Source organism: Scomber japonicus, chromosome 20, assembly GCF_027409825.1.
Source record: "Scomber japonicus isolate fScoJap1 chromosome 20, fScoJap1.pri, whole genome shotgun sequence".
In the NCBI taxonomy this organism is placed as follows: Eukaryota; Metazoa; Chordata; class Actinopteri; order Scombriformes; family Scombridae; genus Scomber; species Scomber japonicus.
This window is the reverse complement of record NC_070597.1, coordinates 7787250-7802008: the sequence shown is the minus strand read 5'-3', so window position 1 is coordinate 7802008 and position 14759 is coordinate 7787250. Positions and strand designations below refer to the sequence as shown.

Here is a 14759-nt window from a genome sequence, read left to right as displayed (position 1 = left end):
TAGAAAATGGAGATCAAACACAGATTGAAGGTGCAGAGAGAGATGTTGAGGAAAACTGAAATAAAGTTCTGTAAATATTGTTTTGGATGATGAAGAATAAGTTTGATCATAAAAGCAGAAGAATTGAGGATGTGAAAATGACAAGCCTGTGGTGACAGCGAGTTAGTCTAGGATGGGAAGAACATGAAAAGGCACTGATGAAGGGATGTAATAGAAATATGTCTAATAAGATGTAAAAAGTGCAGATTTGACTTATCATATCTGTACACATCATACAGAACCCGTGGCCATTTAAAAGTTGCTCTATAAGTCGCTAATAAGTTGCTTCACTATGGTCTAATACAAGTTGTTACTGTTTCTGTTATATATGCAGTATATGTCTTTAGGATTTGTGTTTTGTGATTTGGAGTTTTGTAGTTGCACTCTGCAGTGGTGCATGCTTTGTTTTCTGTAGTTTTTCATCAAGGCGAGGAACACGAAAAAGGGAAGCCTCTTACAGTAGATTCGATCTGTTGATATGAAACAAGAGAGGTATAACGTGTGTTTAGCTGTGATTCTTTTCCACAGAGACATGCGGCTGAATAAAAATAGACATGACTCACCTCAGCTGTCACTCTGTTTCTTCCTGTGTCACTCACGTCACCACCCTCTTCCACACCGGACGACCAGTCAGTGTTTAGTTTTTCCTTCTTCTTCCTTCAGGCTTTCACTGACTTTTCTAATTGCTGGATTTTAATCTGCAAATCTCACCATTTAAGCAGTTTTGAGATCAATGACACATATTTTGGACATTTAAAAAAAAAAAGTAATTTACACTTTCACCACATGGAGGCACTATAGGATATATTATTCAGACATGTACCCCTGCAGTTTATGTTCTCCTCCCTGGTTTGAGCTCAGGTTTTACATCAACAAATGTAACATTTATTACAGCAAAACACCAAAAATATGGTTTGGTATGTTTTTTCCTATCTTTTTATATTTTTAATTATTTTTTTAGATTATAACTGTGCATCTGGCAGCTGAGTGAAAAAATTAAAAATGATTTCATATATAATTTGTACACCCCCCTTGCCTCCCCTTCTTTTGTTTTTGCTTAAAATTTTGACTATTGCAGCTGAAGATGTCCTTGTAGGATTGTTGGCCTATATATCACAGCAGTTTAATGACAAGCACCTGATGGCCTTGTAACTCTGAAATCCAACCATGGCCTCAGAAAGGGATCTAACCTCTGACCCTTGACTCGGATCCGGTGACAGAAGTGCTAACTTTAGCCGCTAACTTTAGTCCTGTTCAGGTCTGCTGATAAGCTTAGCTGCTGCGCTAGTGGAAGGTACGACAAAAAGCTACCCCTTACCCTCCAGTTTGTAGCATATTCATTTTTCTACCAACTGGGTCACTGGTTTTTAGAAATTAATAAAAGCTCCAAATGCACTTACAGTAATGACAGGAGTGGCACTTTTAACTTTTGGCCTCATTACTGAATTAATTCTACATTTCTCCCTCTTTCTGTCTTCCTCCTATCCTCTGTTAATTCCTCTTGCGCAGTTCCAAACATGCGCGCGCGCGTGAGTGAGTGCGCGCACACACACATACACACACAGATGTGTAGCCCTTTGCACCTATTTTTGGAGCCATTAATCTCCAGTTATTTGGCCCAGTGCTAAAGTCTTAATTCTGGTGGCCTTTTTACAATTTAATTGGTGGGAGGGAAGCGTTACCTCGTGCATCCTGTGTCCCCTTCCTGCTTAGAGCCAAAGGGGCTCTTTCCTCACACCATGCTTCGAGGTCAACAGAGTTGAGTGTTTGGGGTTAAGGGTCAAGGTTTAGAGGCAGGTCAGATCATGGGTAAAATGTATTCATTCTCAGTCTCTTGTGAATTGATTATTTCAGGGTTATTATTTTAGTAAAGAGGAGCTAGGAGCTTTACTGCTTTTTTAAATTCATTATAAACTAATCTGATCAAACAGCTTGATAACAAACCTACTCACTGAATTCCCTGATGGATTTACAACCCTGCCACACACACATCTCTATCAAGGCCACCTGGCCCCTCCAATATCAAGATGGATGTGATGGAAATGTTGGTTTGTCAGTTGAGCTACCTCTTTGGTCTAGACTGAAATATCTCAACTAATATGGGATATAGTGCCATGAAATTTGGTATTGACATTCATGATTTCCAGATGATGACTCTTTATGACAATGGCGAACCCACAGATTTTTCCTCTAGGGAGAAATTTGTAATTTTGAGTTAAATGTCTTGAAAGCTATTGAATGGACTACCGTTTAATTTGGTACAGACTTTTATGTTCCCCTAAATATGTATTGCAATAACTACTGCCATCAAAATGAATAGTGGTTTATGACCAAATACCCTCAAAACTATAATGACATTCCCTTCAGCCTCAGCTAAATAGCAAATGTTAGCATCCAAACATGCCTCTTTCTTCCTATTCCAGATGACACAGCAGTGAAATACCCTTTTATTTGTCCCAGTGTTGCAACTGGACAGAAAAAGTTGGCAAACTTACTTACACAAACTAAAACTAAAAATCAAAAAGTAGAGAACTGACGAGGAACTGACTGACATCATGATACAAATAACTGCTGCCAGGCACAAACAAGGCTCGAATTTGTAATACCCAAAGGTTTCCGTGGTGGAGGAGGATGTATAAAGAGACTATGAGAGGGAGAGGAAGCACATCAACAAGAACATGAACACCCTAAGGCACATACAAACTGAGTGACAGGGAAAGAAAGTGACTGCTGAAAAGATATTCTCCTGTGTTGTTTGTCGTGTTTATTCTGTTCCTCGGGAATTAGAGTTGGTGGTACAAAGAAGAATTGTTGTGTTGAAATCTGGATGAATTTAACAAAATCATAAATTGTATAATTCAACGGTAAACCAGTGACTTTCAAGGTCAAAATGTAATATTTGGAGTCTATTCTGGTTGTTCCAAAGTCAAGCTGAAGACCAGTGGTGACCAAAACTTTCCAGAGAAGAACTTGTACTTTTAGTCAGTTTGGTCTCTAAATTTTCAGGTCAGCTTTTCTATGATTAGCATGTTTTAGAGTCTTAATGTAGTCTCATTATTTTCGAGTCTTTGTCGATACATTACTCAAATGCCCATATGGACATTGCAAGGGTTATTGATCATTGTAAAGTGCTTCTTCTTGTCCATATTTGTGTGAAGACTCCTTAGAAATATAATTTCAATGTGAGAGATGGGGGACAAAATCCACAGTCCTTATTCTCTGTGATAATGCAATAATAAAAAAAAGACCCCTCTCATGTATAAGCAATGATAGAAATATCAGGTCTTCAACAACACTTAGAGCTATGTTGTAGGTATATCCCATCTCGCTTTCTGGATGAAAAAAAGCATGATAAAATTTAGTGACTCCTTCATAGGAAACATTTATAGTTGAGATGTAGATGCTTATTACTGTGACTCCAATGTAATGCTACTAAACGAGAGGCATAAACTGGGGCTAAATCAAATGAGTATCTTCCAAAGTTAGGTCAAAACTCCTTTGTTGTATTTTCCCCAGAGTTTCCTTATTGAACTTTGACTTATAAACTTGGACTGAATTTTATTATGTATTTTTGCACAGAGTAAGGTGTGTGATATATGATAGTAACAGAAAAAATATTTAATAATTGCATTTCTGTGCAATTTTGTGGCATCTTTTGTGCTTTATTGTCTGTAACTCATTCTTATTGCTGCTTCTCTTGGGTTGGATGCTCATGACAAATAATTATTTTTAATCTCACTGAGGCTTTTCTGGTTAAAAAAAGTTTACACAAAGAACGAAAATGAAAATATGATCATCCCACAAAGACACTTGATATATAAATAAAACATGAATATATCATTATTTGTTAAATTATCACCAACATAACCAACTTCTTAAGTTGAAATACCACACCCACCACCCACTATGCCCCCTACTCATGTCACCCCACCCCCCTTCCCACCCTCCAGGCCCGGTCCATAGCACTGAAGCAGCCCTGCTGATAGGGTTTCACTCTCACGGGGGCGAAGAGGAGGGCAGGCAGTACAATACAAGCTCGGGGACACAAATTCACTCGGGAATCTATATTCCTCTTCTTCTACACACACATTCTGGGACCTTCTGGGACCTGCGTCTTTCTGTGGATACCTAGGTCTTAGGTAAGATGAGTGAATGTGTGTGACAACAACGATGCAACCCGGTGACACAAAGAAATCTCTCTCATACATGCCTTGAGTGTTTGGGGATTATCTGGCGCTGATGTTAACTGAGTTGTTAAATAATTCTGTCCAAGGAGTTATTTAGAGACAGATGTATTTGATTTTTGTGGTTAGCAGATTTTTGGTACAGCCCTGCAGGAGGAACCCTACCAGTAGACTGAAGAGGCCTCTGCACCTACATGAATAAATGTTTGAGAGAATGAGACACAGATGCTGAACAGTATATTACACAGTGGGCAATGTATTTAGCTAAAAGGTGCAGTTCTTGCTCAAAATAAGGCTTTAATATCATATCACATTTATGTAGTTTGACATTTACACTGCTGACACACAACTTCTTGAAAAGCTTAAATATCAGTTATTTATGAAAGCCAGCTGGTAGATGAATTTCCTCTCTCTTGCAACTACTTCTTCTTCCACCAGCTCTTACCTAACACTGTGGTGGGTGAGGAATGTGGCCCGCTGCAGTGGAGTTTTTAGTCTGTGAGCAGTGTGCTTGGGGATGGATGTATGTGTGTATTTGGGAATGTGCTGACTGATGCCCTTCCTCCTCAGCTGTCTCCTAGAGATTTATTTGGGAGCTATAACAGGCTGGTCATGGGGGACAGGAGCACCTTTTCGCTCAGAGAGTTGGTAACTGGACCCAGGCCCTCACGCTGCTCCCGTTGTCGGCATCAGCAGCACTTTTCTCTCCATCTTGCCTTTCCCAGAACATCCAAAAACACCTGTAATCCCCAGTTTTTAATCTACAGCCACTGACTCACATTAATCACGAGAGAAACACTATCTGAGTGCAAATCTGTGCGTGTACTTGCCTGTGTTCATTTGTATGCATGTCCTGCGCTGATGACAGTCCCACTCGCCACGGTGCTATAGAACATGGGTTCATAAAAATAGCTCACACAGGACTGAATCCCAGGCTAGGAAATGAGCTTCAATTACAGCGGATGAAAAGCAATTACATTAACTGTCTCCCTGTAGACGGGCCCTCCAGCTTTTTTCTCTTGTACTGGGACTCACCTCCAGCCTTACATAATTGCTTTCGACCTGTGCAATAGACAGCGACATACTGCCAGCCCCCATCTGAGTGTTAGTCGAGAGAGACACGAGCTGCCACTGGGAATTAGTGTCCTTAAGGGCGCGCAGGGGTATATACACTATGTTTAAAGAGTGCTTAACTTAATTAGGGAACCCAGCAAGGTTTCTGCTGGAGCTTGCTAGAATTTGGGACCCGATGTGCAGCTTCATCATAAACAAATTGGAAAACCCTGTAGACTCTGTCATGCTATAGATATACTATAGATAAGTTTAACACTTTTGTTGTATCATATTTCACTGCCAGTCTTGTTGCTAATTCTGTCATGCTCTCTGCTGGATGCCTGGCAGACCAAATACCATTCAGCATTTGGGAAATAATTCTTAATATTTGTTTGTTTCTTACGGTATGAGATCAGTTCAAATATAATATATCTATTGAGGAAATACTTGTCAAATCAGGTCAATTTATTTACAATATAGAGCATATTATAAAAGAAACACTGAACAAAGTGCTCTACAGAAAAAAAATGCTGAAAATGAAAATAAATAGATAATTGTAATAAACAGACTAAAAATCATGTTTTCTTGATAGTAATATTGTTGCAGTGAACAACTAATTGTATATGATATAATTTCTTAGAGTGAAGCTGCTTTCTACAGTTTCAGACCCAAACTCACACAACAGCAACCTGGATGCTTTTAAGCAAAAAATAAAGTTTACAAGAATCTGATATTATTATAATCAGTGATGATTTATACAATACAATACAATACAATACAATATACTTTATTTTCCCGCTTAGGGAAATTTGTCTTGGACTCAGCAACTGTGCTATAAATGCTTGACAGCCATAATGACACCAGCTATACCATCCCAACAACAATTACATAACAGTATTGCACATATACTGTAACATTGCACACAACACATACTTACACCAATGGGAAAAAAACACATGCTAAAAGATCACCATAATAAAAGCACTATAAAATTAGGTTGGAGCAAATGAATTCTTAAAACGGTTTGGGGTTAGGGACTCTATATCATCTGCCCAAGGGTAGGAGCTCATACTCTAAATGAAGAATATGGGATGGCCCAGTCACTATCCTCTGGGCTTGCCTGAGAACAGTTTGTTCATAATGCATATATGTCTGTTAAATCTTTAAGCCCACACTGATACATTTTTTGGTATTGATTTATAATGACATATGATATTATCAATTTAAAAAGTTGTTAAGGCGATTGTGTTACCAAATAGTTGCTTATTTAAACCTCCGGCAGACACAGAGAGACTTTCCTATGAAGCCATGTTTCTGGCCACCTGATTAACCTAATTACAATATTCAAGTATAAATGACTCTTTAGTTGCAAAATGTTCAAAGTATGTTCACCAGTTAGTAGTGAATATTGTCTTTGCGAGTTGCGTGCTGGGTGTGTTAGACCTTTTATGCTTAAAAAAACAGAAGCCTGCTGGAGCTGGAGGATTAATGAGAACTAAACCAAACAGTAAAATCGGGCCATAAAACCCCAAAAATGAGCTGAAGGACACTAAATGCCCTTAGAGCTGCAGCGTAGGAGCATAAATCTCTTTGAGCTACACCTTTCATATTACACACAGTAATTCCATCGTTGCTATAAAAATATTGGCGAATGCAGCTTTAAATTTTAAAATCTAAATACATTTTTATTTTAGTTAACTTTTTAAAACTTTCTTTAAAGTATTTTTCCTGACCATGAAACTTCTGTAGCAGTTTACTCAGTTAACTCAATTCAATAATGTACACTGTAAGATTTGGTTAAAAACTCTTTTCTGTCCAAAATATTGCAGTAGTCATTGTTTTTCTGTCCTTAGCCATGCCTCTGACAACTCCTGCCCCCCCTAACAAGAGGAAGAAGGCCAACAAGATCATCACTGACCTGTCCAACGTCAGCCAGAATGGTAAGACACACAAACACACACAATCACACACAGCGTAATGAACACACAATCACACACAAAATTGTAAACTGGAGACATTTTGCCGGTCCTCTTCATCCTCGTTCCTTGAAGACCTTTCTTTATCTCCCGTGTGATCTGATTATCCAGTCCAATAAATGTCAAATCCAATTGTAAGTTTCGCTCTCTGCGGTGTCTGCTATCTGCACAGCCTGTGTGTAAATCGAACTGCGTGGGTGTAAATCGTTGCATGTGGTCTTATGATATTACAATTAAATAAGGAGACACACACACACTTGTTCCTAGCAGTAACACAATATCTAACATACATGTGGCATCTCCTAGAGGGATGTGGGTCATTATTAGATGGCTGAGCAGCCACAAATCTGTCACCATTAGAGGTGACACAAAATACCAGACAGTGATTCTCCTCCTGCTATATTTGTTGGAGGCCGTGTGTAAGCAGCGACCGAAGTGGAAGAGATGCAACTTGTAAACACGTGTCTTATAGTTCATGTCTTAGCTTCCACAATCGCTTCATTTATTGATATGGTTTATTTGAGCAACATTTTAGTGTCTTTTCTGCCTCATTTATCTAAAAAATTGCTCCCTATGCACCACAGATTTTACCTATTGAAGAAAAAGACCCACCAGACATAGAGGGTTTAATGCAAAGTACATTAAATCAACTGTCCAATATCCATATGCAATTTTAAGGTATTTATTTCATAGATTATCATTCAAATACAGTATTGTACTGTTTTATTCCACTACATTTATTTAATATCTATTGTTAGTAGTTGCTTTTCAGATTCTGTTTTTACCTACGAAACATTATCAATTTATAAAACAAGATGCATTGTTCCATGTTAAACTCTATCTCAACTGGCTTAAAATGAAATGCAGCTTAGTATTATTAATGCATGGATAATCAAATCCAATACATAACAAATAAATGATCTACAGTACTTTTACAATTTTTTCACTTGATACATTAAGTACAATATTCTGTTAATTCTAAAGTTTTTAATGTAGGACTTCTACTTGTAGTGCATGATGTACATTTACATTATATGAAATTACTTTTTTTCAAATAAAGAATTTGGATACTTCTTTCACCATTGATCATGTTGCAGGAAGGTTTTTTAAATTTCAAAAAGCTTGACAACATGCAACTTAAGTACTGATTAACTATATATCAATAGATAATTATTGACCTCATTTGGCAGAATGAAGAAAGTTAAAGTTAGCATTAGCCACCTACATGTTAGCCACCACACCAACACTCGCAAATTGTTGACTAACCATTCAGAAATATCCTTCTGCATTTGCAATGTTTGAACTTCTGTCGGAATCTGTTCAGATTCTGGATGAAACATGTAGTGGTTGAACACCTGTGTTTCCGTTAGCGGCCATGTTGGTTATTTTCATGGCGCGGTGTAAACATGGGTATGGACAACAGCAACTACAGACACAGAAACAGCCTGTCCAGAAAAGGACTGAAACATGAGAGTATAGAGGCATGCAAGAATGCGTAAAATGAAAGGTATTTTCAACAAACAACTTTAAAGAGATGTTTTTGGGACCTCAGAGACCTATATTCACATGTTAAAATGAGTTTAATATGTTACCCTTTAAACAGCAACTATTAACTAACAGAGTAGACATTTATGTATAAGAAAATGTGAAAACCTCAATAAAATATTCTCACTGTTGAACCCCTGACTGCACATATCGAGCTTTTCTCTGCATGCTTATATCTGTCATTTACCCTTTTGTGTCTTTTCCTGTTTTTTTTATACCGTCCCTCTGTTGTCACATCTGCAGCCACATCTGTATCTTTCCACCAGTTTGTTTTCAGTCAGCCATTCAGGAGCTTATCCTGCTTATCCCTTACTTTGCTCCAGTTAATGCCCACTCATCTCTCCATCATCCCGGCCACTGTGTCATTCTCACGCTTGTCCCATGCCTCTGTCAGTCTGTCTGTATATTTTTTGTATGTCCACCCTCCCACACCTCTGTCAGTCTGTATGTATGTTGTCTGCCTGTCCAACCTCATGTGTGTTGTCCATCTGACCACCTTTCTGTCTCTGTCAGTCTGTACGTATGTTGTCTGTCCGTCCACCCTCCTGTCTCAGTCAGTCTGTCCAATTTCCTCCCAGTCAGCAGCCAGCTCCAGTTTCACATTCTTCTGAATTAACACTCTAATCAATATCCCCATGGGAGAGTTCGCTCTGCTCAGCAGCCTCAATTATTCTCTCTCTCTCTCTCTCTCTCTCTCTCTCTCTCTCTCTCTCTCTCTCTCTCTCTCTCTCTCTCTCTCTCTCTCTCTCTAACACACACACACACACACACACACTCACTTAACACACACCCACTTGCACAAGTCTGATTTATGAGGTACTGCTAACAGCTCTCCGCAGCATTGCAATGCCAACTCCCCGCTTTATAGATGTGTTCGTGCAAGTCTGCTTGTGTGTGTGTGCGTGTATGTTGGTTTATGGCTGGACTCCAGGTGTTATGAGTGATATCAGAGTGTATGTGGTGGATGAGAAGAGTGTTTTATGAGGAGCACTGTGAAGCAGTAAAATCCATCAGATCTCTCCATCACAGAGAAAGAAGAGAGCGAGCGAGGGAGTATTATAAGGATTTCCCTCTGTAAACAGTTCTCCCAGAAAACCTGCAGTGACATTCCCCAGTGGCCTCTTCTTCCATATTGCTTTGGCCTAGTAACCCCTACAACTCCCCTGGACTTACACACACACACACACCTCCAATACCACACAGCAGGTTTCAACCCTAATTCATCGTAACAAGGACGATATACAGCCAGAAGATAAAAATGCAGCCTCAAATGTTATGGAGGATAAACCTACTCTTTTAATTTGCAAAATGGGTTTAGTTGAAAAAAAATAGAAAATACTCCGAGATTGTGTACATCCTCCAAGTCTGCATAATCCTCCAAACTGCTATTTTAATAACAACAAATGCTTTAATTTGATTGCACAGTGATAATTAACTGTGAGCTGCACAAGCCAGGTTCATGTATAAATGCAGTATATTAGAAAGTAGAGAAAAAGTCTAATCTGCTAATGTTAACACATTCATAACACATTCTTAACCGGCTATAATCCAATATATCATAAACTAATACATATGTATATCCAAAATATAATATATATGACTCCCTTACTATATGAATGCGCAATACATATTTTAAGTCTGTTCTTTTTCCCCTTCTTTTTATTGATTTCATTTCACTTTTTATTCATTCCCTAGTGTTCCTACCACTGCTGTTTTCTGATGGTTGTCACAAAATGTCATTGTACTGCATACAATTATAATAAAGTGTCTAGTGTTCTTTAATGGAATAGATTAACATTTTATGATACTCTTATTGCCTTTTTTTTAAAACTGAGATTTAAATGAGAGAGAAGATAAATGTCACTCTCATGATCATTCAATATGAAGCTGGCAGGCGATGGTTAGCTTAGCTTAGCATAAACCCCCATAAAAACATAATCTGTTTTTTGTACACAAGATATAACGTATTAATTAGTGAGCTTCAGGAGTGCTGGGAGGCCTGACAGACTAGCTATTCCCACCTGTTTCCATTAATTATGCTAAGCTAAGCTAACCAGCAGCTGGCAGTGGTTTCATATTTAGCATGTGGTATCAATCTTCTCATCTGACTCGGGAAGGCACATACGAATACACAAATTTCTCAAAATGTTTATTGTATCTGTTAGTTTAAAATATACTATATAGTTTTTAAAAAGTAAGTAAGTTTTTACCAAATAATAAATAAACAATCAGACTGGATTAAAAACATGACCCCCGGATGAGGTAATGAATGAACATGTGGAATTGTTGCATCAAATGTTTTTTTAAGTTTAGTACTCATCTCTAAAAGCAAAGAGATTTAATGCCTTTCATTATGAAAACACTGCTGCCTTTATTAGATAGTTGACAGTACTTGATCCAGGGATGGTGGGATGCATGTTGCATGTGAATTAAAGATCTTATTGGAAAGAACATTCTAACATAACTTATTGATAATAAATCTGGTCAAAAGTGTGTTCAGTAGACATGTCTTATCCAAGGAACCTTACAGCAGCGTAACATCACCTTTTCTCTCTATATATGTGAATCAAGATCATTTGTGCAAACACCCACCTGTTATTCCATATTCAGTCTCTTCAGTTTGTCCTCCTCCTCCTCTTCCTTCCTTTCAGATGATGAGTCAGACCCCGAGGCCTCTGAGTTTGACTTGGGCACCAAGATCAAGACGCCCAAAGATGTGATGCTAGAGGAACTTTCCCTGCTCACGAACAAGGGCTCCAAAATGTTCAGGATGAGGCAGCAGAGAGTTGAGAAGTTCATCGTGACCAACGAGAACATGGTGAGTGATGATGAGAAACGGTGTGTGTGTTTTATGTATGTGTGTGTACTGATCAGTCTGTATCTTCTATTTTTGTTTTCCAGCAGAATCTCGAGAATTTGCTGATGTGCCCACCCCCCGTTCCACCAAAGCCTGAGGTCCGAAAGGAAGAAGGTAGGTGCACAAAAGCACTTTGTATATTTTCTGACAATTGTTCAGTAGTTTTAATTTAATTTGCATTTCATCTCTATGATCTCCTGTCTCTTTTCCCCTCTGCCCCTGTGTCTCTCAGTTGTGGAGGAGACAGTGGATGAGGAGGCGGAGAAGGAGAAGAGAAGGAAGCAGTATGTACGCAACTATGTATCGCCATGGGAACGGGCCATGAGGGGCAATGAGGAGCTGACATCCACCATGAAGGCCAGCATGCCAGGACCTATCTACATGCACCCTGATATGCCCCATTACAAGAGTTTCAACAGGTACACAGACACAGACACACAGAAAAAAATGAATGCAGCTGCACCTTATTACACACAAACATGCACAGAACAGATATATTGACAATAACTTATCTTGACTTAATCGGTCAGTGACTTCTGTGATTATTTGGTCTATACAATGTCAGAAAATATGAAAAGTATTTCTCAGTGTACAATAATTTATCTACCTTTGTATTTAAAGTTGCAGACCTACTCCAAAACCCTGGTTCATACACTTTCCATAATTCCAATGGACAGCATCTTTCATGTACCATATTCAAAAATGAGTATCATTATTAGTTTGTCCTATCTTGATGATAAGAGAAAGTATAGATAGTAAAGGTAAGTTAAATGACACAATAAGAGTCATTCAAGCAGATCAATTTGAAAAATGATTAAATGCTGAGAACATCAAATACCAATCTCAATAAGTTTGCTAATATAATAATGACGACTTTTAAACGTTTCTTTTATTTGAATGTTTGTTTATGCATTTATCATGTTATTTTCTATGTGTTGTATTTGCCTCTTGATTGGGAGATAACTGCTACTGTTACAAAAAAAAATGTCTGAGGAAGTTTTTACTGCAGCACCCGTTTCCCTAACTCACTCCCCACATCACTATGACAACCAGCTGTTTCCTGGCTGTGTTTCCATGGCTTTACTCAGCAATAGCTAAAGACCACAGACACCGCAGCACTGACATTTAGGAATGAACATACCTATACTTACGCTTACCGCTGAGAAAACATTTCTGTCCAGATATAATTATCTTAATCTTATTTGAACCCTTGAGCTCTGTCCACTGAAATGCTGTTAATGGTTGTTGTGGACTCCGGTATGATCAGCTGTATCCTTCGTAATTACTAATAGGTCTGAATAAGCAGTAAACAACCAGCAAACTATGTTGAACAGAGGAAATTCATTTAGGTATTTCAACAAACAAGAGTCTATCAGATTTTAACCTATGGTAATTAGTTATTATTCATATTAAAAGAGTGTGTTTCTGTTTCATATGTTCTTTTAAAGGAGCCATATTATGCAGTTTCCATTGTGCATTTCCAGGTCTATATTTTTAATCTGGGTCTCTACTGAAATATATTTGAAATATCAGTTAAAAAAAAAAGTCTTTTTTGTCTTATACTGGCCTTTTATGAAGTCCCTCAGTTCACCATCTATCTGAAACCAGCTCTAATAGCACCTGTCTGTTTAAAGCCCGCCTCCTGATAAAATTGCTCTGTTCTGATTGGCCAGCCCTCCAAAATATGAGATTGGACAAAGCAAAAAAACACGTGTAAAAATCTTACCTGTGTGTGTGTGGGAGCATTTCTCTATACAATAACCTCAAACTTTGGAACAATGCCCATTTGTAATATAGATATCCAACATCCTAACAAAATATTAAAAGCAGGAAACCAGAAATCACATCATAAAATTTGTGCTGCAGTGCTCCCTATTCTTTCCCTTTTTCCTCTCCAGGACAGCGCTGCCCTTCGGTGGTTTTGAAAAGGGGTCCAAGTTGCTCACCTTCGATATCCCAGAGATCCACCATGTCCCCGAAGAGCAAGAGCCCCTGGCTCCCCTACAGGCCGACGTCCGCTCACGCCCCTCATTCAACCGCACGCCCATCGGCTGGGTCTGCAACGAGGACAACTTAAGCATCCACATGGACGTGGACGCCATGCCCTTTGACGGAGAGACGGATGACCTGTGAACACACATGCAGACACACACATATTTAAGTACATGCACTGGAACTGATACATGAAGAATATACCCTCATTTGAGAGCATAAGATTATAAAGTACACCACATACACTGAAATACTGTTACGGCTGCTGAGTCTCACATGAAAATGTGTTGAAATGTACTTCAATTGCATGAAAATGAAATTGAAAAACAATGTCTTGATGGAAAAGGATAAAGTATCTCCCCTTGGTCTCCTTTGTGCTTTCTTACATTTTCATCTCTAACTATGAATGAGTCTTACTATGGTTTTGCATACTGTGTGCTAATATAAGGCCTGTATGAATAGAAATAGATAAAGCACTCTGCACTCTTAAAACAATGTATTTATGCAATAAAGTTCCCCTTTACAGAATGTGTGAATTTGTTCTCATGTAAAACTGCACTATACTAGTCCAGGAGACCCTCTAATATACACTCATTAAGCACTTTATTAGGAACACTTGTGCAATCTAATGCAATCTACTATTTGTAGGTAAATGTGGACTCAGTAAAACATGCAACTTAAATGAGTAGTTAGCAGGTGCTCCATAGCCAGTGTTACAGTAAATTGACGTTTTTTTCAATGAAATTTGGTGTCAAAGTTATTCACCTCTTTAAAAAGTGAGGGGCTAGATGTAGCAGCCGCTTGAATAGACTACTTCTGCAGTTAGGATGAAGTCGAGGGCATGTTTAGTCACCCATCTACATCATGGCACAGCTGTTTTAGGCTGCCCAATAAATCCTGAACATAAAAATGGTGAAAATAAGTGCTAAATAGTTATTTTCAACTATTATTTTGTAACATGTATCATATATTGTGTTTTCAAAATGAATCTGATTTTCCTTTACACAGGCTAAATACTACAGGGTGTCCATAAAGTCTCTTTACAATTTAACAAATGTATTACAAAAGCAAATGAATAGACAAATCTGTGGAAATTTAATCATTTAATACACC

At 38.3% G+C, this 14759-nt stretch overlaps 1 protein-coding gene across 2 annotated transcripts; it reads left to right on the top strand.

Annotated features, from left to right (window-relative positions):
- Positions 1–4050: 4050 nt before the first annotated feature.
- On the top strand, positions 4051–14174 carry myoz1b (myozenin 1b). 2 transcript variants are annotated; one of them, XM_053341005.1, is made up of 6 exons: positions 4051–4178; positions 7130–7216; positions 11449–11615; positions 11702–11768; positions 11887–12073; positions 13553–14174. In XM_053341005.1, exons 2-6 carry the CDS (start codon positions 7132–7134, stop codon positions 13785–13787), a joined length of 741 nt encoding a protein of 246 aa, XP_053196980.1. In that variant the 5' UTR covers positions 4051–4178; positions 7130–7131; the 3' UTR covers positions 13788–14174. The 2 variants fall into 2 exon arrangements, with proteins under 2 accessions (XP_053196980.1, XP_053196979.1); XM_053341004.1 differs by having other exon boundaries at positions 11699–11768.
- The last annotated feature ends 585 nt before the right edge of the window (positions 14175–14759 follow it).